The sequence below is a fragment of the Propithecus coquereli genome, unplaced genomic scaffold (assembly GCF_000956105.1).
Source record: "Propithecus coquereli isolate 6110/MARCELLA unplaced genomic scaffold, Pcoq_1.0 Scaffold175, whole genome shotgun sequence".
In the NCBI taxonomy this organism is placed as follows: Eukaryota; Metazoa; Chordata; class Mammalia; order Primates; family Indriidae; genus Propithecus; species Propithecus coquereli.
Genome location: NW_012142190.1, coordinates 3,493,836 through 3,516,971, shown reverse-complemented (window position 1 = coordinate 3,516,971; position 23,136 = coordinate 3,493,836). Strand labels below are relative to the sequence as shown.

General features: G+C 39.4%; 1 protein-coding gene across 1 annotated transcript in view; it reads right to left on the bottom strand.

The window, feature by feature from the left end:
* Window positions 1-23,136, bottom strand: part of FRY (furry homolog (Drosophila)) — a 315,457-nt gene that overhangs the window by 96,223 nt on the left and 196,098 nt on the right. Inside the window, exons 17-27 of the mRNA XM_012642124.1 lie at window positions 21,551-21,658; window positions 12,469-12,727; window positions 10,989-11,171; window positions 8,969-9,055; window positions 6,522-6,781; window positions 5,912-6,101; window positions 5,179-5,303; window positions 2,931-2,988; window positions 1,949-2,040; window positions 1,497-1,669; window positions 268-428 (exon numbers count right to left, since the gene is read on the bottom strand). Coding sequence (XP_012497578.1) covers window positions 268-428; window positions 1,497-1,669; window positions 1,949-2,040; window positions 2,931-2,988; window positions 5,179-5,303; window positions 5,912-6,101; window positions 6,522-6,781; window positions 8,969-9,055; window positions 10,989-11,171; window positions 12,469-12,727; window positions 21,551-21,658 — 1,696 coding nt within the window. The remainder of the gene's footprint in view (window positions 1-267; window positions 429-1,496; window positions 1,670-1,948; window positions 2,041-2,930; window positions 2,989-5,178; window positions 5,304-5,911; window positions 6,102-6,521; window positions 6,782-8,968; window positions 9,056-10,988; window positions 11,172-12,468; window positions 12,728-21,550; window positions 21,659-23,136) is intronic.

The following is a 23,136-nucleotide window of genomic DNA, read 5'->3' as shown; positions in this document are numbered from 1 at the left end:
TTTAAAGTTGTGAGTCCAACTGGAATATTTACATATTTAAACATATCTATCTGTCTTTATGTGTGCCTATTTGGAATTGTTGAAGTCAGTTTAAATATTTATATATATGTGTGTATGTGTGTGTCCATTTGATTTTTTTGCATGTGCACTTATATTTTATTATATCATATTATTTATTTAAACCTTATTTTTAAGGCATGGTTGTTGGTTTAAGGAAAGGGACCATTGATCTGATGAAAGTCACTCTGTGAGGAAAACGTCACCTACCTTTAATGCACAGTACTGGTATCTTGTAATCTGATGGTTTCTGTCACTGTACCGATCCAGAGGCGTAAACATGATGCTGAAGGGACCTGCCCACTGGCTAAATAAGATGAAAAGATGGTGCCTCAGGCTTTGCTGGGGGAAGAGAAATCTTCGGTGGTGCACTGGGGAGAAAAGCAGAGTTAGTCTACAAGACTGAATGCGGTCTTTATATATAATTCCTAAAGGAACAATTTCATTTCCTAACTCCAATTTTCGTTAGATAATAAAACATGTATTTAAAAAGTGAAGTCAGATTTTCTTTTTCAGTGTGTATTCTTCCTCTTCTCGTGTTGTAGTCAGCAGCACCTTGGCTCAGAATGGGAAGTAGAGATCAAAGTGGGACCCACAGAGACTGTTTTCTAATCAATATGTAGGAAAACTGCAACACGTCGCACTCAGCTGCTGCTACATAGACAATGCTGCCCACCTTTAGGAAGAATTCTGAAACATAGTATAGACCACTGAAACACACATGTGGAACTTCACTCTAACTGAAGAGGTTGACTCATTATCTTAATTTAGGGTCATCAGAGATGAAGAGGATTGATAAGAAGGTTACTAACATCAAAATAATGAGAAGTAGAAATATTAGTTGAGTTGGGCCATTTTGTCATTATGCCCAAAAGTTTTAATTAGAATAATTTTTACATCAAACTGCCCAGCTATTTTATTTTCTATGCTTCTATTAGAATGAAAATGTTGGATACCTATTTGCTCTGTGAAAGATAATTTTCTCTATAATGTAATATTAAATCGAATGAAAAATATGTTAAGCTACATAGAATTCTATTTAATATGTTGATGGGGTAGAGTCAGAGAGCGTGAACATTGCTGAAATTACCTGTTCACAGATAGCACAGAGACAACGTGAAAATAACGAATCCTGTGTGAACGTTCCCTCTGAATACTTCCTTCCTATAGAAATCACATATGTTCATTTTCAGATGGGAACCAAAACAAAGAATAGAAATGACCAGCACAAAGACATATTTAATTCGTATCGTTCCCTTTCCAACTCTGCTGAGTTTCAACAATCTGTTCCCATGTATAGTTCCAAGTATCTTAAAATAAATAAACAATTGTATCCCAGATCTGCATACAGCTCAGTAGGATTAGAAAGGAAAGCACAAGTAATAACACAAATGGTTTTTCAAACATGGAAAGTAATTTATAACAATGTATCACTATACCTGGAACACACTGGATCAGGTTGGCCACCATTGCACTAAAATGGGCCCGGATATCTTTAAGAATTTCAACTTCTTTGTCATTTTCTGCTTCTAGGAGCATGCGGGTCAAGTCTACGTATTCTAAGAACAAAGCTCCAAGGGCTAACGTATCCCGTTCTAAGGCTCCGTTTGTGCTGGAATACAGGAAAGTTAAACTTTTAGATGATCGGTCTTTACATCAAAGTGGTACATGCTTCATGAAAAGTAAGATTCACTGTCAGAACTCACACACTAAATCTGTTCCTAACCTATATGCAGCATAAGTAGAATATGAAAAAAGAAAAAGCTTTTTTTTTTTTGACTCTTCTAAGTTAAAGGTATTATATTTAAAAACAAAGAACAGAAAAGAGAGAGAGAGACAAAAAAGACCGGTTTGGTGAGGAGAAATCAACTCAGTAGAGTTGCGACCCTACCTGTCACTTATTACACCAGCATCAGCCAGAAGTTCAAAAATTCGAAGTAGTTGTAGCCTTAACAAGTCTCTGCGTTCTCTGCGTTTTTTGTTCTGTGTGGAAAGAGGTAATAATATGACTTACAGACGCTGACAAAACAATATTAACTGTGCTTTAGAAAACTGTATGAAGGGTAGTCTTAAGTCATTTTCAATGTTCTAAGCATAAAAGACAACAGGTATTTTTCTTTTTTCCTATTCCTTAGAGAGAATGCTTGCTATCACAGGTTGTAAGAGAAACAGATCATAAGTGGGACAATAAATATTTATCAGGTGGGAATGTTGGGAGCTAACAAGCCTTGTTTCCCAAATGCTCCCAGCGTCTGCTGAAAGGCTCAAGCATCTGAAACAAGCGAAAAGGCACAGGGACACTCGTAATCCCACCACTGCTGGTCACAGAGATAACACTGCTTGTTCTTATTCAAATTGCTAAATTTCTGCCATTCTTACGTCATAGCTAGTATATGGGAAGCTTTTTTTTTTTTAGTCTTATTATTATTATTTTTATCCTGGTACATTACAGGTTCATCCTTTTCAGAATTCACTTTGGGGAAGATAATGTTTAGGAGAATTCTTCATACTCCAGATGAGACAAATTATATTCTTGGTCATACGACTCCTTGTAAACAACAAGCAAACAAAGTAAACAGCAAAATTCAATTTTAATGCAAACCTCTTGCAAAAGAACGTAATGATTTTACATATACATGACTATTTAAGTTGCTTTGCGTTTATACGTTTAGGATATAAAATCCATAGAACCAGATTATACTAAATATTTAATACTGAAAAATAATAAAAACAAGACAAGTTGAAATATTAGGATTCATTGTTAAAAAGTTGTTTGGTGTTTGTATTCTTTAGGGGAAACCATTGGGTTTGATTTAAATTTACACCAGTGTCCAAATAAACCAAGCTTCAGTTATTTAAATTCAAAATCTTACCTCCGGTCTTCGTTCCAGAGCTTCTTTCATTAACGGATGAAGTTCTTCTACCAATTCTCTATGGAGGAAAAAGGTCAGCATTTGGAATTCATTGTTATTGACAACAAACTGGCCACTAAATGTTGTACATCCATTCAATCCTCAATCACTGCGTTTTTCATTTTGCTTCTAACACCAAAATCTCCCTCGAACTCACCATTTCCCAATCATGTGGTGAACTGGAAACAGGTATGGGCCTATTCTTCATGTTGTTGGTCTTAGTTCCAGTGCTCTGCATATAATTTTGGCTTGATACATATTTATTGGCTTGATTTTGATTTAATATTCTGGAAACTGCTATGGTAAAAAACCCTACCTGAACAATTAAACAACATTTTCCAAGTGTTTACTAAATTCAGAGTACTTTACTACAAACTATGGAACTGACGATAAATAAAATTGAGCCAGTGTACACAAGAAATTTTCAGTCCAATTAGAGGATAAGAGACGGGTGCAATTACTACGGTAATACCTTGGCAGCCATGCTCAGGAGACTGACTTATAGCTGATTTTAAAAACAAAGTCTTTTTGGATTTCAGAGCTAAATTCCTTTATCTGAGCTATATGATAAATATAAATTATGGCAAGTACTAAAACAGTGAGATTCTCATAGAAATCTTTTCTCTTGTGTAGTAAAAATGTCTTGATCACATTACTATATATCTTATATTGCATATATATACTTCGCCTGTCCCCATTGTCTCCAGTTCTCAGCTTTATACTTGCTAATCCAATTAGTTGTCTTAAGACATAATTTCTGAATTGCTATTTCAAAACTGACAACATGATAAGATCTAGCCTGTTGTCAGATTACTACTGAGCTATTTTGTCTATAGTATGTGCCATGTTTGAAAACCTTATACTTTCTGGCAGGATATTTTGTGCTATTAGACATCACCCTCCAGGAAAATCCAAGGATAGGAAGGTAAACTCTATGACATTCTGCCCTAAGAGACAGAAAACCTGTGTTCATTTCTGATTTTTCCAGTGTAGATGCTAGAATTTCTTCATCAAAGAAATGGGAATAACATTAATAGTTTCCTTCACTTCACAGCTACCATTTACCAAATGTTTACTATGTGCATATTCACACTGAATATATCTTCTCAATAAATCTATGAGATGATGTCTATTATTATACCATTTTTTTGTTGGAGAGATACACTTTCTTTATTTTTTATTTATTATACCAGTTTTACATTTGAGGAAACTGAGGCCCAGAGACATTAATCTTTCCAGACTCATGCGGCTAGGTGATTGCCTAATCTTGCCTACCTCTAGGAACATTAAGAGAGCGAGATATGCAAAAGAGTCTTAGGTTCTTTGGGAAAGAATGTTAGGTAATTTCAGGGATTGTTATGGTTATCTTCTTGTATTTCTATATGATGCTTTGTCTTAACTAATTAACCAATAACTGGTAGAACACTGGTTAACTGGCACCCACTGGAGTCAGAACCCACAATTACTTCTTTTAAGGATAAAATCTGACTCTAAACATGAATAACTTAACAGATCTTTTTCAGTTGCCTCTAAAATGTCTCATTCATCTTTATTTTTCGAATAGGGTTACTCCCAGATGCTTGGAGCTTTCTCTTTTCTGTCTACATGGAAAATTTTGTTTAAGATTAGGCTTTTGTTGCTTAAAGTCATCAGAGGCAGCCCAAACTAACATTTTATGATGTCTCTTTCAAAAGGCTTTGGCTGCTTCAGATGGAGAGGTTATTTGATTGCAGATGTGAATAAGGAATACAGAAAACCTGTATGCTGATTCTATCAAGGCAGAGAAAGTGCCTTATAGAAAGATCAACTAACACACTGGAAAGGGCTCTATCAGCGTTCAACCTTCAAGAGTCTGTTGTGTAAATGGCACAGTGGGCTGTTATTATTTTGACATTATAGACTCTTAACCGTTTGGCTAACTGAGGATTGACACTGAAATATCTTATTTATAGTTACCTAAAACAAAGCTTGCCAGTGAACTGAAATCTGAGAGGTAAAATCAAAGTTGCTAGGACTGAAAGTGAAATGTGAGGCAGCTGCAAGGAATGCTTGTTACATGCACATCAACCAACGCCGGCATAAAGGGAACCGCGCAAAGCTTATAAACTCTCCAGGTGCATGCCAACATGCACACTCACTTGAGTAAAACAGGTAGCTATGACAGCAGCAGCACGGATGCATTTAGAACAGCTCATTCAGACTACTGTACCTGAAAACAAGGGAATTTGTTCTTCCGAATCCTAAAACCAAGGACTCTGTGATCTCAATGCTCTCTAGCCTCATCAAAGGCACCAGCTGCTTTAACAGAACTCCCACCGAAGCGGTGCCTATGGCCTGAAACAAGTGGATTCAAAGTGAAAAAGAGGTAACATGGTAACCGATAGTTCCTTTAATCAAAAGGTGATTCCATTATAACAGTTTCAAAGTACTGAACCACATCCCAAGGCACTGCCATCATTTCAGGGGGGAAAAACACCCCACAAATTGAATACAGCAAAATGAATACATTTCTCACCTGGGACACAAATTCTAAAGAAAATTTTGTATCACAGTCTTCTTCTTTTTTAAACCATTTAAGTCTACAAAACCATCTTTAACAAAATAATCAAGGCATGGTTTAAAGGTGACTATTTGGTGAGGAGTGAGAGAAATGTGGTATGTTGGACACGAACCAAACCTCAGGGCACAAATAAACACAAGTCACTTTATAGTCTTAAGCAAATTTCTCCATTTATCTTTATCTTCCGTTCCCCCCACCTTGTCAGGGAGGAGTAATAAATTATTCACATAAACACTCAATGGAATTTAGAAATGTGTAGGATGAAAGTCTGATCCCATAATACTCCAGATGGCAGGCACAGTGCAATTTGCACTGTGAACTCTAGACAAACAAGCTAAAAAAAAACCTTACAGAATAATTCTTCTGAAGCATGTCATGTCACCTTGTTATCGTAGCTCACTGTACCATCAGGTGTGGTCGCCATTATTTCTGGAGTGGAAGCTCTTAAGTGTCCTGGGCTCATTATACTGGGTTTTGCAACTCCAAAACAAAGAATAAGGTAATTTCTCCACAAGGTAACATAGTTGTCTCCGCTGCCGGCAGTGCTGGTTTTCTTGGCATTAATTGGGCTACTAGAAACATGGAGTCAAAAACGAGAGGGAAACTAAGTTCTGGATTTTAAATATCAAGTATCAAATAAAGATCAGATCATAGGAAGTGCTTAAATAGAGTTGAACAACTATCCGTCAAGGATGTTGTTCAAAGAATATCTGCACTGGATGAGAAGTCGAACAGAAGAGCTTTAAGGTCTCTTTCACCATGAAGAGTCTGAGATTATAGACTTAGACAATCATATTGATTATTAAGGTCAAAAAACCCCTAGCTCTAGACAAAATTTTTTTAATCTGATTTTACTCAATGTTAAGAATTCTCTAGTGGGAAGTTCAGAAATTAGAGAGGATCATCATATCCCAATCTCTTGCATACAAGGAAAATTTAAGAGGGCAAATGGTAAGACCAGCAAAACAGAGGAAAGCACATGGATCCCTTACTTTGGGTCCACCAGAGGCATCACTGACTGGAGCCGAGTGAAGGCATAAGGCCAGGCGTAGCTGAGGGCCGTGGGGCAGTGTTTGGGCAAGTTCTCCTGCCGGAGGAAACTGAAGAGGCAGAGGACCCACGGGTCTTTGACAGACTGTGCGAATATCCAGACATGAGAAGGGCTCTTCACATCATAATGGCTATTGACCAGGACTGCGTTCCACTCCACCAACCACTGCAGATCCACATTGTGGGTCAGTGGTAACGTCGCCTGCAGGTACAAGGGGTAGGTGGTGAATCCAAGCTGAACGGAAATTACCCATCTTCACCAGGCTCAGCCTGAGCGTTCCTTCTTGCACAGTGTTTTTCCTGCCCACCTCTGCACTGGGCTGGCTTTGGATCTGCAACACCCATCCTGCACCTACCACATATGACCTTGCTGTGTAGTCATCAGTGCTTCCTATGCTAGACAATAGGCAGCTTAAGCTCAAAGTTCAAGGACTGGGGTCATATTCTGACAGGTTAAAGGTCACATAGCACTGCATCAGTATACAGAAGCTGCTCACTAAATATCTGCTGAACAGATGTATGACATTAGTAAATTTAAACTCAACCATGGATTTACCATTTTAAAATTCTGAAAAGTTATTCATCTTCAAGATTCATAAATGTGTCTTTATCCCTGCAGTTAGTACATATGTAAGCTATGATTTTCTTTATTATCCTTATTTAATCTGAAATACCTTCCCTTTGATTTAGAAAGATGGTTAAGCACAATCCCTTTTATGAAGGGCAATCTACTGATGATTTTGGAGATAAGGTACATATTTATTCTTGCCCTAGGATAGCAAGCCAAAATAATATATTTCAAAACCTCTTGCAAGATAAATATACATATTGATAAGTTGTTATATATCATTTTATTTTCTTTTAATTCCAGATAAATCAAAGTTTAGGAGACACCAATTTTCAAATAATCTAACTGTTGTGATGAGAGAGGAAATTGCCTTTATGCTTGTTAGGTGTTTAAAGCGATGCATTTTAAGCTGTCAGGTCTATGAGATCCTGTGGGTAAGAGTGCTACAACAGTGGCCTCAGTGGTTAATGGGCTGTAAGGGGCAGAGCTGGAGCTGCAGAGCCTGAGAGATGAGATTCCAAAACAGGTGCTGCCCAAAGCCTGTGACCTGGGAAAAGTATTGAACATCCCAGAGTCTCTGTCTACTTAATTTATGACTTGGGAATTATAATGCTGATCTCAACTAATCTTACAGTGAATTACGTGAGATAACAGCTGCAAAAACACCCGGCCCAAGGCAGGCACTGCTTCTCCCACTCCTCTTCCCTGCTTTCTGTGCTTCATTCTAAGTTCAGTATTGCTGACCTAGTTACCCCCGGCTCAAGATTGTGATTCTGGTGAAGACAGAAGGAAAGCACGTGAACAAAATATAATAGTGTTATCTGTAGGCAAGTAAGATATGTATATAAAATAATTAAAGTTAACTATTTGATCTAGTCTGTCTCCCTCGATTAAAAAAAATCAATTTGAAATTCTAAAAGAAGTAGGTCTACTTCACTCTCACTGTTAAGTTCTACAGTGCCTGGCTAATTTTTTGGTAATAATAATTATTATTATTCTGACTATAAGTAAGAACAGGGCTACTAACAATAGGGATCTGTGTTCAATCTCAGTTAGAGAAGGCCAGGGAAAGCTCGCAAATGTCTTTAGGTGTCGTATTCATTTATAATTATCTGATAAGTATCTGTATCAGGCATCAGCAATGTGGATTCTGCCAGGAGTCCTAGATCTGCCCTGCCTCTCTTTAGTTATTTCACTGGAATCTATTACTATATTTTTATTTTTAGAAAGTCAGATAACTAAAAGCAGTTTCAATTTCCCTTCTGCTTGTTCAGGAAATTGAAAGCTGCCAATATGCTTTTTAAAAGGGAGAATGTATTTGGGCAGCAGATAAAACTCTCCTAGATTCAGAGTCCAAACAGGTCAATCCCGGCTATAACACTTTCCTTTTGTGGACTTGCCCCTTAATATTTTTGAGTTTCGATAACTGTAAGGGTCAAATAAGATAACAAATGTGAAAGCATCTTGCACACTATAAAGCAGCCACACAAATAGAAGTTAAGTAAAAGTACAATATTAAGTCTTAAGGGGAATGAATAAGGTGAATTAATTTTCTTTAAGAATCTTGAACAATTCTTGAAATTGCAGTTTGTAAAATATATATATTCCTAAGACTCCAATTTTGTTTGAAATTTATCTGTCTCCTAAGCTAGCATTTGAAAAACTAGTCTTTTTTTTTTTTATAAGTACCTTTGGGTCACTTTATTAAGCTGACATAAATGCCCAAATTCCTCCATACAATTTTTCTTTGACTCTCTCTTTCAGATAGGTCCAGAGCTTATATCAAGAGCCACTAGCAATCAGAATCAAATGTATACTTACTGAATCCGAAACTGCTACGTGAATAAAACTTTCGAGAATGGAAGAACTTAGCTGATCCATGACATCAATCATGGGCCTGTCGTCGTCCTGTACAAAGGGGAGGTGATTACTCTCCATGGGAAAGTGAATCCTTCCCACCCACCCCGCCACCTCTGTCTGGTACATGAAGCAGAACAGCATGTGAGATAGCGATATGGGTTTTCTCACAGAAAAGTGAGTGCCCAGATGGCGAAAGGCAGTGAGTAAAATTCCCTGTGGTTCTGAGCTCTGTCTTCCAAGTTTAGTGGAAGATAATTAGAGCTCCAATTTCACATTGTACTGAAAAGACATATCCTTGAATTTCAAAGACTCATACATGTACATGAGAATCTAAATACCAGTGACATACATTATTCACCAAAGGGTTCATATTGTTGTTAATTTCAAGGAATGAAAACCCCACAAGAACATGCTTTGCCAGGCCATTAAAATACTACTTATTTGAAGTCACTGGTCTGTTAAATTAACTGATAAATTGATGACTATGATTGAATTTTAGTTCCAAAGAAACTAAAGACTGACCACATACTCTTTGTGGTATTTACGGGGTTCACAGCCATTTCATAAAAGAAGCAAATTGGAAAGGGCATAAGAGAGGGTTTCTTCTTATTGAAAATTCTTCTACATGAATAATATTAATATATAAGTGAATATGTATATGTTTGTCATCTCTTATTATAGAGAAACTTGGAAACATAAAAATTATTTGCTTAGAAGCCTTAGAGGAAAGCCTTGGAATGCCTGTATTCATGTGTGAATGAGAATGGTTTAAAGAAAGTTGCAGCTGGTCAAAGAAAGCAACATATGAGAACATCCCTGGCACAATCTGGTTGACGGAAGTTAAGAACATGAGGCATGAGAGGCACATATATGTATAACATATGGCTCTGACTTCTGGCTCTGTCACATCCTAGCTGTTGATTTAGAGTAAGGCATTTAACTTCTCTAAACCTCAGTCTCAGTATCTGTAAGTTGGGATAATAACAAAATCAATTTTTAGGTTGTTATAAGGGTTAAATGACATAATATGGGTAAAACATTCAGCACAGTGCCTGACACATACACGGCAACTATTATTATAATTAGTCTCATAATTAGAAACTTAATGAGTCTTGCTAAAGCATAGCATGTCTTAAAGATCCATTTACCATATGCCAGAGATGTGGCCCTGAAATATATCAGAAAGCTGTCTATAGAATGTGAACAGAAAGGACTGTGATGAGCTTGAAAATATTTTGTAAAAACAGTGACTGTATTGAGTATCATAAATCCAAGACTAATGATTTAAAAGAAAAACATGGAAAGTGGCAATTTTCTAAAGAAGTATGTGACTAAATTAAAAGCTGTTTTTTCTCTCTCCAGCTCATGCATAGGGTTTGGCCACCTGTGCCAGCAGACCATGAGCAGTAACATCTGAACCAGGGTGTACGGTGCTTAACCAAGCGTGGGAGGTTAGCTGGTGTTGATCACGCTTAATAATTGGCTTCCTTCTCCCATCTCAGGAGGACATGTTTCTTTTGATGCCATTTTTCCACCATAACCAGGATTAAATAACTTTCAGTTATCCAGACTGTTTGGTACCTTGATCATTTTAAATGGGATGCATTATTTTTTTCAAGTTCATTCTCTAACATAAATGTAATGATATCTTCTTAATTAGATATAATTAGTGTGCTGAACACTATGAAGGAAATGATCCATAATCTAAATTAATCTCAAAATTCTTCACTTCTTATCAAAGCAGCAACCCCTAGATACCAGGAGTGGTCTTTTCTAATACTCTCAGAAAATATGACTTATCTCTAGCAGATCAAGAATGCTATTACATAATTAAAATCCCCAAACTGAATCAAAATTATGTGTTGACATCATGTGTGACACACAAGTACATAAAACAGGAGTGCATTATTTGTAGTTTTTAATCTACATTTCAAAACAGTTGGAAGAAATGAATTGGAAAATTCAGAAGAATAATCCATACCTCAGGCTGACCCAGGGCAAGAAACAAAGCTCGAATTTCCTTGAGTATTAAGACGGATAGTTTACGTGTGGCCACTTGGAAACTGCAGAGTAAAACCAGAGCAAACCCTTCTACAGCATGGAGGACACTGCAGTGGGGACCTCGTTCCGACTGAATTCTGTGGCTTGAGCCATTGGGAATTAGCTGTTAGGCAGTAAGAATGACATTCTATGTTCAGCAAAATAACAATGAAAGAAGAAGAAATACTCTTTATATGTGCGTCTTGTGGAACATTTGACATTGTAATATTAAAATAAATGGCAATGGCTTAGAACCAGACATGTCTATGAATTCATTATTATTCATGAAACCTAGATCCCTTTTTGGTTTTCAGATCAATTGTTGCTTTGGAATACCATCAACCATCTGTTACTGCTGATGAAAAATAACTTTTCGAAGGCTATTAATATTAATAAAAACAAAACTGCTTTCATTATACCATATGGGATTATACCATATATACAATCATAGTAGCCTAATTTGTTTTCACTTAAATTCTCTATAGATTTTTGGATACTATTAAATCAAATGTTCAAACATTTACTTTCTATCCAGTCTCGCTTACTTGTTTGCCTGTTAGATTCTAATTTAGGTTTTGCACATTTCTGCGATGGGTTCTGAAAGTCCCTTAACCACAACCAAATGAACCTAAAGCAAAAGCAAGCCAGACAACAGGGCAGATTCTACCTTCGTTTCCTTTTTCCTTTTACAAGCATATATAATCCTTGTTTTTCTACTTATCATCTGTGGGCATGGGTGGAACGCAAGGAAGGAGCAGGGGGCTGAACATCATCTCTGAGGTCAGCCCCTCTGGGATCCCAGCTCTTCCCACAGACGCTATTGCCCTGTACCTCCAAGGTCCCCAGATTCCCAGTTGTGCTCCTTTCCAGCCAGACCCCCTTCTCCATCCTCTCATTGCCAATGTCAAGTCACCACTGCCCAGCTTCTCCTAGAAAACACTCTGCCTCAACATGTTCTCCAAAATGTTAACAATTTTTACCATTCAGGACTGAGGCCTGACAGGACAAGGAAACCACAGACTGCACCGTCTTCTCTGTGGGTATTAGACAAAGCAACCAATATGTTGTTGCCTTAAATAACTAATGGACAGTTAACTTTTATATAACCATATCCACACCTAGCTCTAACTCCCTGGCCTATAATCGTTTGCTTTTACAAAAAGATTTGTGATAATTCTCTGAAAAAAAAAATTTCTACTCTGTAAACCTTATTGATGTTAACAAATCTAACCTGATATGGTGTATCATGCCCTGAGTTTCTTGTTGACAATTTATGCTTGTGGAAGAACTAAGGGTCACCACCAAGGAGCAAGTTCTTCAGTGGCTGGAAGTGCAAACTCCAGAGGTTCTCTGGGCTGCCACTCATTCACATGTGAAGAACATAAAAAAATACCAATTGGTGGGGAGAGTGTGAACATCACCTCTGAATTTCTGATTTTGTTGGCTTGCTCGTAGACTTTTCCTTGTGTTTGTATGACCAGTTTCCACTGAGTGAGCAGCTGCAGCAGCAACTTCAGGGACGAATCGAGGAGTGTGTGATGCATGTCATTTACTTCCCGCAGCAAGAAGTTGGTAAAGCCAAACAGCACATCTTCTCTCCAGTCTGAGAAGTCAACAAGCAAACCCTGAAGGGAATTTTGTGCAATATGTCGCAGTTCATCATCCATATGAATGGAGAGTCTGTGAAATGAATAAAAGACAATAAAATAATTTACTTCAGGAACAATTCTTCCAGAGCTAAGAAGGAACATATATAGGTCTCTGCTTCTACTTGTGTCTGAAAAATGGGTCTCACTTACTTTTTGCTTGGTGCATGACTTAAATGAATATTTTTAAAAAACTTTTAATTTTAGATTTACTGAAGAGTTGCAAAGATAATACAAGGAGTTTCCATATAGCTTTCACCCAGCCTCTTATATAACCATTAACATCTTATATAACCATGGTACACTTTCAAAACTAGGAACTTAACATTGGTACAAAGCTATTATCTAAACGACAGACTTTAGTTGGATTTCACCAGTTTTCCACTAATGTCCTTTTCCTGATTCAGAATGCAATCCAAGATACCACACTGCATTTAGCTGTACTGTATATGAATAAATTTTAATACATTGCTGACTACAGAATAAATTAGTATCAAACCCTATTTTTAAGCATGAGAAATCTGAATACTAGAGAAGCTAAAGAACTCATCCAGAAGTTCAGGAAAAATGAGCAATGAGAGTTAGGCCAGTGGTCCTAAATTGGTTTTGTTCCTCAGGGAATATTTGGCAATGTCTGGAGACATTTTTGGCTGCACAGCCTGGGGTGTGGTACTGGCATCTCTTTAGTGGGTAGAGGCCAGGGACACTGCTAAACATCCTACAAAGCACAGGGCAACTCCCTACGACAAAAAACTATCTGGCCCAAGATGTTGATAATGCCAAGGTCAAGAAATTCTGAGTTAGTCAACTGAAGAATTTCAGCATATTTACGATAATATTAAATTTTAACATTGGTATGGAGACTTATAATTAACAAAATGCTTTGTAAATTCTTTCATTAATTTATTTAATAAACAAATACTTTTGAGACCCTCCTAAGAGTCAGGCACTGTACCCACTGTGTACAGCATGAGGATATGGAGTTCAGAGTGGCTGTGTCTATTGCAAGGTATGGGACAGTGTTGGACAGGGAAGAGGGCCACTCGTTGAAGGATCTGCGGGCCGTCCAGGGAGGCAATGCAGTAGGGAAGGGGTTCAGAGTGTGTGCTCTGGAATCAGAATGCTTGGATTAGTGTCTTGCCCCTGTTACTTATTAGCTACATGACTGTGGGCTAGTTACTTAATCTCTCTAAACCTCAGATCCCTCATTGGTTAAATGGGGATACGAACTGTAACTGCATCCCATAAACGTGTTGGGAGGTTCATTGAGATGGTCCATGCACAGTGTTTAGCACCACACTGAGCATGCAGTAAGCACTCAGTAAAAGTTAGCTATTATTATTAGAAGAAAATGAACTTTATTCTGAAAGTTATAAGGGAAGAAACATGATTAGATTCACATTTCAGCAAAGAGAGTCAGGCAGGAATAGGAAGGGTGCCTTGGAGAAGAAAGAGGGTAGAGAACAGCTAAAGTCATTACAATGACATAAGCAACAAGTCTTAGGGCCTGATCCAAGGCAAAGAAATACAGTAAGTCAAGGACAGATGGAGACCAAAGATATTTAGAAGATAGAGTTTGTAGGGCTCAGTAGTCTGGAGATGTTCGGTGTTAGAGAAGAATGTGGCTGAGTCAATGGGGGACTCCTACAAACAGGGGAGATATTAGATATTATTCCCAACAAGTAGAAGAAGAAATTATGGCCCAGAATGGTAAAGGAATTTGCTCAAAGTCATTTGGCTAATAAGGGAAGAGCCAGGATTTCAATCCACAACTTCTAATCATTAATCCAAAATATTCTTCACAAAACAAGTGTGGTATGAGTTGCCCCAGTTATACACTATTGAACAGGTAGTATTTCAAAAGATTGATAATAAAATTCCTTTCTTATTCTCTAAAGCATGAAGTAAACCAATCGGTCCAAATTTGACAATATAAACCAGACAAAGAGCCTTTCGTTTACAGATTTACACTGAGCCGGGGAATATATCTCCTGTCTCAAAAGCATGTAAAGTATGCAGAGATGCCAAGAAGGAAGATCTAAGCTGATTCTTCAGGAACATCTTATGCAATTAAAACTATAGTTTGTAAGTAGATGATAGTTGCTGAAAGAGGCCTTTAACTGAGAGGCCTTTAACCTGAGCTTCCCATCAAGGATTGTCTAAGGCAGTAGTTTTCAAACTTTCTTTTTATTTCCATCAGTAGCAGTTCCGTTTTTTCGAACAACATTTTATGTAGAGGTCTTTGATGGATAATTTTATATGTCAACTTGTTGGCCATGGTACCCAGATAAATGGTCAGACCTTATCCTGGGTGTTTCTGAGAGGGTGTTTTTAGATGGGATTAGCATTTAAATTGGTGGACTTTGAGTAAATCCGATCACTCTCTATATTGTGGATGGGTCTCATTGAATCAGTTGAAGGCCTGACTAAAACAAAAGATGGAGAGAGTTCTCCAGCCTTTACACTTCATCTGCAACACCGGTTCTTCCTGGTTCTACAGCACACTGTTTGGATTCAAACGGCAAACTTGGCCCTTATGAATCTCCAGCCTTTTGGTGTTTGGGCTGGAATGGCAGCATTGGCTCTCCTGGGTCCCCAGCCTCCTGGCCCACCATGCAGATTCTGGACTTGCCAGCCTCCATAATCACGTGAGCTAATTCCTTATAATAGATCTCTTTCTCTCTATAAACATCCTATTGTTTCTGTTTCTCTCTGGAAAACCTTGACTACTACAATCTCCAATACATAACACATAAAATCTGAGCGTCTCTGCTTAAAGGCCTGAAGCCTGCCCATTTCGGAAGGAAACTCCTCTTCACTCCCCAAGCAGCTTTGAGTCATTTTGGCAGCCCCAGGTTTGAAAACACTAGTTTATGACAAGCCCTTGAAGCCAGTTTCCCATCTTATGCTTATTATCCCTATTTACTACATTTATGTCTGGTCATGGTCCTTAGAAAATAAGCTTCCGTAGAAAACAAATCACTGCTTTTAGGACAGGTAATAGCATAATAAACAGGAATTGCAGGCATTAAATACTGTTAACTGATGGTAACAATATTGGTCACTGTTATGGGCTGCATCATGTCACCTACAAAATTCATATGTTGATGTCCTAATCCCCAGTTCCTTAGAATATGTCCTTATTTGGTCTCAAACTCCTGACCTCAAGCGATCCTCCCGCCTCAGCCTCCCAGAGTGCTAGGATTACAGGTGTGAGCCACCATGCCAGGCCAGAATATGATCTTATTTGGAAATGGGGTCACTGAAGCTGCAATTAGCTAGGTTAGGATGACGTCATACAGAAGTGAAGTGGGCCCTTAATCCAGTACGACTGGTGTCCTTATAAGAAGGGGACTTTTGTAGATAGACAAGTATATAGGGATAACACCATGTGAAGATGAAGGCAGAGATCAGGGTGATGATTCTATAAGCCAAATACTGCCAAAGATTGCCAGCAAACCACCAGAGGCTAGGTGAGAGGCATGGAATAGACTCTCTCTCATAGTCCTCAGAAGGAAGCGTGCCTGATGACATCTTGATCTTGGGCTTCCAGCCTCCATACTTGTGAGAGGATTTCTGATGTTTAAGCCACCCATTTTGTGGCACTATGTTACAGCAGTCCTAGTAAACCAGACTGGACTGGAAAAGAAAGAACAGGTCTTCCCTGCAAAACAAACAGCTGCAATTATAGTACTACTACTAATAAAAACTGTCCTTTGGGAGAGTTTGGCGGCAACAATTGAAAGAGAACAGAGAGATTTTAGGAGAAAGCAACTTGTGAAGGAGTTTGACTAGCTTGGGGAACTAAGGCAAAATTTCTGAGAAGGTGATCCAGTTCTCAGTAGCCTGAAATGGAGTCTCAGGTACATGGTTACACACAAGGAAAACCACCAGGGCTTAAAAGGCCTCCACAGGGATGTAAGAGTAAAACATACTGAAAGAAACATATATTGCCAACATCTAAGGCAGCTGTCCTTCTCAGGTAGCTGGGATCGGGAGCACTGCCTGGGCCTGGCATGACTCTCATTGCTCAGGTCAGTGAGCAAACACGTGGCTGCACCCTGCTCAGGCCACGGGTGCTTGCTGCCAACAGTCTTGGGGCTCTGTCTGCAGTGATCGAGAGCAAGCGGTGCCATGACTGCAAGGGCACGTGAAGCTCAGACAAGGGTGTTGCTGAATAATGAAGGACACGTAAAATGGGAAAAAAAAAATAGAACTTGGATAAAGCCACCTTCTTGGTCAGACAAATGACTCTTAATGGAAAACACTTTCGTAAAAGTGAGCTTCAGATTCTGATGGAATTGGCTTGGTAGCTGTTAATAATTTTGTTGCACGGAGACACATGAGTGAAAAGGGGGTGATTTCAAAGTCACAAATCATGTCCACAAGGAAACATCAATTAGGAGAAACATTCTCCTCTAAACTATGGCAAGATAAACAAGAGGTTATTTGGAAGAGGTAAGGAACTTGCTCCCCCATAAGGGCAGCGGAGGAATAAACAGTTCCAAAGTGGAGCCCCGCCGCCAAGGATTTCCAAAAGTAGGAGCTTGTTGATGGGTAGACTGTTAACTATCAGAGTAGTTCACCAGATATGCTAGAAATATCTTTTTGGAGAGTATTAAAGAATGGACTCCCATCTATTTACGGTGCTTTGAACTGAATCTCAATTAAAAGAAAGAAATATGATTAACTGAATTATTGAGGCAATATATACAATAGAGATGAATTCTCTTTCAGCTACTCAAAATAGCTAACCGCTTTCCACAATACAGACATATGCTGGAAAGTGAAAGCAGAATAAATGTTTAATATTTTTCAGAAACCACAAAAGATGGTGGAATCGTGTAGCCATTACCTAATAAATTTCCACAAATTATAAAATATTGCATAAAATACGTTTCTTATTTTTCATAAAACCAATGACACGTGGCTTCAGAAAAAGTCTATAAATTTGGGCAACCAGCTTTATGCTTCTGAAGTTCAATCTCATTGTCTAAAAATAGCAATGAATATGTGCCCAGCTTACCTAACATACTGTATATGAAATGCATTATATAGCATGGTATATGTTCTTCAAATGTGAAGATACCTACAAAAAATAACTAACACTGGCTGAGAGCTTACGGTGCATTAGGCACCATGCTAAGTTATTTATATGCACTGTTTATTTCTTACAACCCTACGAGGTAGGTATCATATTAATAAAGTCAAATTTTTGAAAGGGGAGGGTAAATCTTGAATGGCAAACCTTTAGTGCACAAATGGTACTGCGGAAAGTGACGAAGGACAGGAGCCTGTGGACTGCTGGGGGAAAGGTCCTTCCTGTGGGCAAAGGATAGAGCAGGAAATATCTGGGAGGGGAGTGAGAGAGAAAAGATAGCAATTGCCGCAGAAAGAAGTGAGCTCCTCCTTCTGTGTGCAGAACCCTCAGGGACCCAGACAGCCTAGCAGGGCAGACTCTGCAGAGGGTGGGAAGGAAGTACCCCCAGGGGTCTTACCAGGATGTCAGGAAAGCCTGTGCAGCTTCCATGGGGCCCACATGGAAAGATCCCTCACACTGGGCCGTTATGAGCTGGCTGAGCAATACATATACAATCAAATCAGAAGTTTAGTAGCTTGGAGAAGGGGTTCTGTCAGCTTCTTTCCATACACCATTGTCACGTTCAGCACACTAATAATGACAGTCTGAGGACCGGCTGTCGGTGGTATTTAGTCATTACTGAAAATGCTAGGAAAGGGTCTGGGGGCAGTTATGCGGGGCACATCCTTAACCCTCCTTATGGGGAACTGAGCTGAGAGGGACGGGGGACAGGGAGTCTGCGTGAACACTGTTCTTATTTTACCAACTATGAAGAAAACCACATTTTCAAGTAAAAATGTGCCATGGATGTGGCTGTGAAGTGTCTGGAATAAAAGGTCTCGCCCCTCTCTGGCTAGGCCGTGTGTAGTCTCAAGTCAACTTAATCCAAACACGACTGCACTACGGGGGTATAAAGTGACTTCCCCACACGAGAAGTCCTCAATCGCTATCGAATTTCTTCACTTTTGTCCTCGGACCCTCTCGAGGAGATTGAAGTGTTCACTTTCTCCCAGGTTAGTAGGACTCAGTGTGCAGGTGGCGAGCTCTACCTTCCCTCTGGGGAATGGCCTCTTGTCTCTTTGAAGCTGATGAAAAAGGTCTCTTCATGGGTTTCCCATATCAGTTCAGTCATTTTCTTGATTTCTCCCTGAGACTTAAACTTTCAGGAATATTTAGTTGTTCTGTTACCTCATTAAAAAAATAGCATCCCTTGCTTTGGGCTCCGTAAACATGCACATAATAACAAACAGGATGCACCACTATGAACAGCACTGGCATTCCAACCACGTGTGACGGGCTTCCCTCCCGATGCGCCCGGTGCCACATTCTGCACACGCAGGCGGCCCTGGACTGGGCTTTCAGGGTGATTCCAGAGGTAGGCGTCTCCCGCATGGACTCACAGCTAAATGGCACTAGAGACTTTACCAGAACACTGCACGCCATTCAAAAACTTAGTATTTTCGAGGCCTCAGTGGACATAATCACCAATTAGATCTTTATTGAATAAAGTGAACTTTCCTTCCACTTTAATTTAACCGATAGCTGTCTTTTCCCTGCAGATGCCTCTTCCCTCTGATGAACCACACAGTGCAAACGCCTTCCTTAGCCCTCTCAACAGTCCTAGGAGGTAGGCAGTCTCATTCCAACTTTACCAAAATTCCACCAAGGGAAAAAGACAGGCTAAATTATTGTCTAGATCACACAGGTAGTAAAATGGCAGAGCAGGATACAAAGCTCAGGCTTTCTAGATGAGTCAGTTTCTTCTCATTCTCTTGTCCTGCTTCCTCCTGTCTCTTGGATGCTGGGCCCTTCTCCTCTGCAGGTTCACGGTGTGGCGGAGAGAGGCCTTTCCACTCGGCCACCCGTCCTCTGGGGAAACGCTGTCCATCTGCTTGCCATGCTGCCCTCTTCCCTGCTGTCTGCGGCAATCTGGCAGCCACTCCTTTGTGTTTCCAGGTAGCTCTGGCGCTTGTCTCACAGTGTCTCTTTATTCAGCCTCTGCTCTTGTCCTAGGAGACGCAGCATTAGTATGGGGGACCCTTACAGTCTTAGTCTCTTTTTCCTCAGCCTCCCCCCCTTTCAAATCATCATACTTATTATTCTCTCGAAATCCACCCTTCGTCCCTCCTTGAGTCTTCTCCTCATCCAGAACTAGAAAACTGATTCTGATCCAGGCTTATGTTTTCCTTTTTCCCTCTGCTCCCCTGCTTCCAGTGGATGTGCTCGTCACTCACATTCTGGTTGCTGGGCCTCAAAAAGATGTCCTGAGCAAGGACTGGAGGAGAGAAGGACCCACGCCCCGAAGACTGCTGCTGACAGCAGAAACAGGTTATGGAGGTGGGTGACATCGGCAGCTGGAAGGGTGGAAGGCTTTGGTCAACGAGCACCGGTGCTTGAAATCGTGGTTTTGTAGGTAATGGACCATCAGGAAACCGTCACATCCAGCATCGTCCTTGTGCTAGTGGTGCCAGGAAGAAGAATGGGGGTGGCTGTGTCCACACGTGGAGTGCAGAGGAACGGGGAGGGCAGTAGGTGCTATTCCTTGATAGCGAGAGGTGGCCAACAGAGGGGCCCAAACTAGCTGTCCATGGAAGAGAGGCCCATGGCCACAGTAACCAGGAGGCCACCAGGTGAGCTTAGGTGATGTATTTGGCAGGTGATGGAAAGCGTGCTCCCAAAAGGCGAGAGAATATGGTAAACTAGGTTGTGCATAATGCATCTTTCATTTGGTCAGCGTGAATGTCTGCTATCCTTCTCCCAGCTTTCCTTTGCTCCACCATGGTCAGATTAAACAGCCCACATGGACATTTTTTATCACATTATTCTCCTGCTTGAAACTTTATCAGTCCGAATGCCTCAGCAAGTAGTTAAGATGAGCTGAAAATCTACCTTTCCAGTTGTATTTCTTTCTATTTTCTTTCATCTTTGGGTTTCTAAACTTCTTTTTCTTTTTCTTTTTTCCAAACCAATGATAACTTTTGTTCTTCTTCAATCCATGCACCCCATGTATCTAATGATTTTGTCTTCCAAATTGCATCTGGGTAATAAGTCACTTCTGATTTTTAAATTAAGGCATGTATCACTGTCATCTCGAGCTTCAGATCAACATGAGATAACTAAGCTTACTAAAGGATAATTAGATAATTTCATACAAAACAAATACATTTAAGGTTCCAGTTGGACTGTGCTTTCTTACGGAGGATGGAGGGGATGATAAACATAAGAATTCGGGCTGCTGTCTGCAGTACTGGACTAAAACTCGTTTAGGGTCCTGTTACATTCCTTCTTGGTCCCCTGAAGTCCTGCAGGCCTCAGACTGGGAATTGATCCTGACTGAGCCTCTTCTCCAGCCAGACCCATCTGGATCCACCTCTGTGCTTTTGCTCACGCCATTCCCTTTACCTTTCTGAATTCAAGTTCCACTTTCTAGGACTTACTTGCTGTCTTCCTTAGTCCATAGTAATCCCTCTCCCCACTGAACTCACGTATTGCACTTTTTGTGCTGTTCATTTGCACAGTGGCAGACTTTGGGCTGTTACTTACCTTGTGTGTTTATATATTCACTTCTACATTGGATTTTAAAGCCCTTGAACATAGGTAAAATAAAAAAAAAATTTCCTTATTCCTTCCTGCCCATACCATAACACCTACAATAATATCTCATTCAGTAAATATTTGTCAATTGTAGTTACACTTTTTATTTTATCTTTTCAGGTATCATGACAGAGGATTAAAATCAATTTTGTTCGGATAGTGTTCACTATGGCTCTCCCTTACCTAGCCAGCAAGTCAATGAGTTCAAGTTTGGACATCCCATCAGGAAGCAGTCGGGGAATAGCGGCAACACAGGTCCTGAAAAGATCTATTTTTGGCTTTCTCTCACCTCTAGAATTGGAAGACAAAAATTAAACACAGGTCAAAAGGTTGTAAAAATTAAAAAAAAAAATTGATAAAATATGTGAACAAAGACTAGAATCCATGCCCTCTGGAGCATAGGCTGCGTTGGCTTCATATTATTTTCAAATGTTTTTGCCCTTTGCAGCTTGACCTGTTCTAATAAAACTTTAAATAATTTAAATGTGAGACAGGGGTATAAATCAGAAAAGAAAAATGCTGCCATCAGTAGCATTTTACCACAGCTTGGGTTCCATGCGGTTTGGTCTCTGTGGGCTGCATTTAAAACACTGGCATCACAGGAAGGCCCGAATGCATCAGCATGAAGAAATGAATTTCAATAATTCCTGCAGTCAGCCTTTAAAAATGGGATTTTAGTGTATACCAGGAAGGGTGCCTTCTACAAGTGTGACATCTGGAAGCATCTCTCCTTGATGAGTTGTGCTTCTCCCCTAGAGCCCCTTGTCCTGTCTTTAAAAAATCCGGTGCTTCCAAAATAAATCTTTCATAGCAAGTAAAATCTTGAAGTGTACATAATTGTGCACCCATTTCTGACTTTTAGAATTACACTGATGGGCTTGACTCCTATGGAGACACCTCCTTTCTTTTTATTACACTCTTGAGAATATGCATGCTTAATGGTAAGTAATGCCTTCTGCATTCTATTGGAAAATGTGAAGGAGAAATGTCTATTTTGTGATAAGTTATTTCAACATTTAGTTATTTTAATAGGTAACTATTTGACTATTAACCACTTATCGTATCAATAACCTTTATGGAAAAATTAAACTACCCACCTAATCTTTCAAATAATCGAAGTAACAATGTATAACAGCATATCTAAATTCTGATGATTTAGTCTTCTGAGAAAAACTATAGAATTGATACCAAATTAATGTAATCATAGGACACAAACACAATGGTGAAAATGCAAAGTAGGATAAAAATCATTCCTTCTTGGAACAGTAACTGTGGTCAGAACAGAAATGCAACAAGCAGAATCCATCTTCTCTATAATCTAAGGATCATAACCAAGCAGCAATTTTGCTTTGGGACAATACTTTTTAGCGTGCTTTTGTTAAGTTTGTTAAGAATAAATACAAAACTGTTTATGTGAAAAATAAAACACATATATGTTGACTTCTAAAATACTCTGCTTTTGTGGACAGTCATAAGATCATTTTCTCTCCTTTTGCATAGACTTTTTTGTATGAGCTATTTGAGGACTCTGGAAGGGAAATAGTTGCACAGTGGTTTCCAAACCAGCTGAAGGAAAGCAGTGTTTTTAGATGATATCCTCGATAGCTGTGCAGCCTTAGAGCTTGGTGATCTCTTCTAATTGTTCATTTGCAACACAGTGAGTAGTTTAAACAGTTCTGCTAGCTTGCTCACCAGATGTCTTAAACAGCTGGGATTATTTTTATATCTGTTGGAAAACGGATGACCCTGGCTGGCCTGAAGTGTGAGGC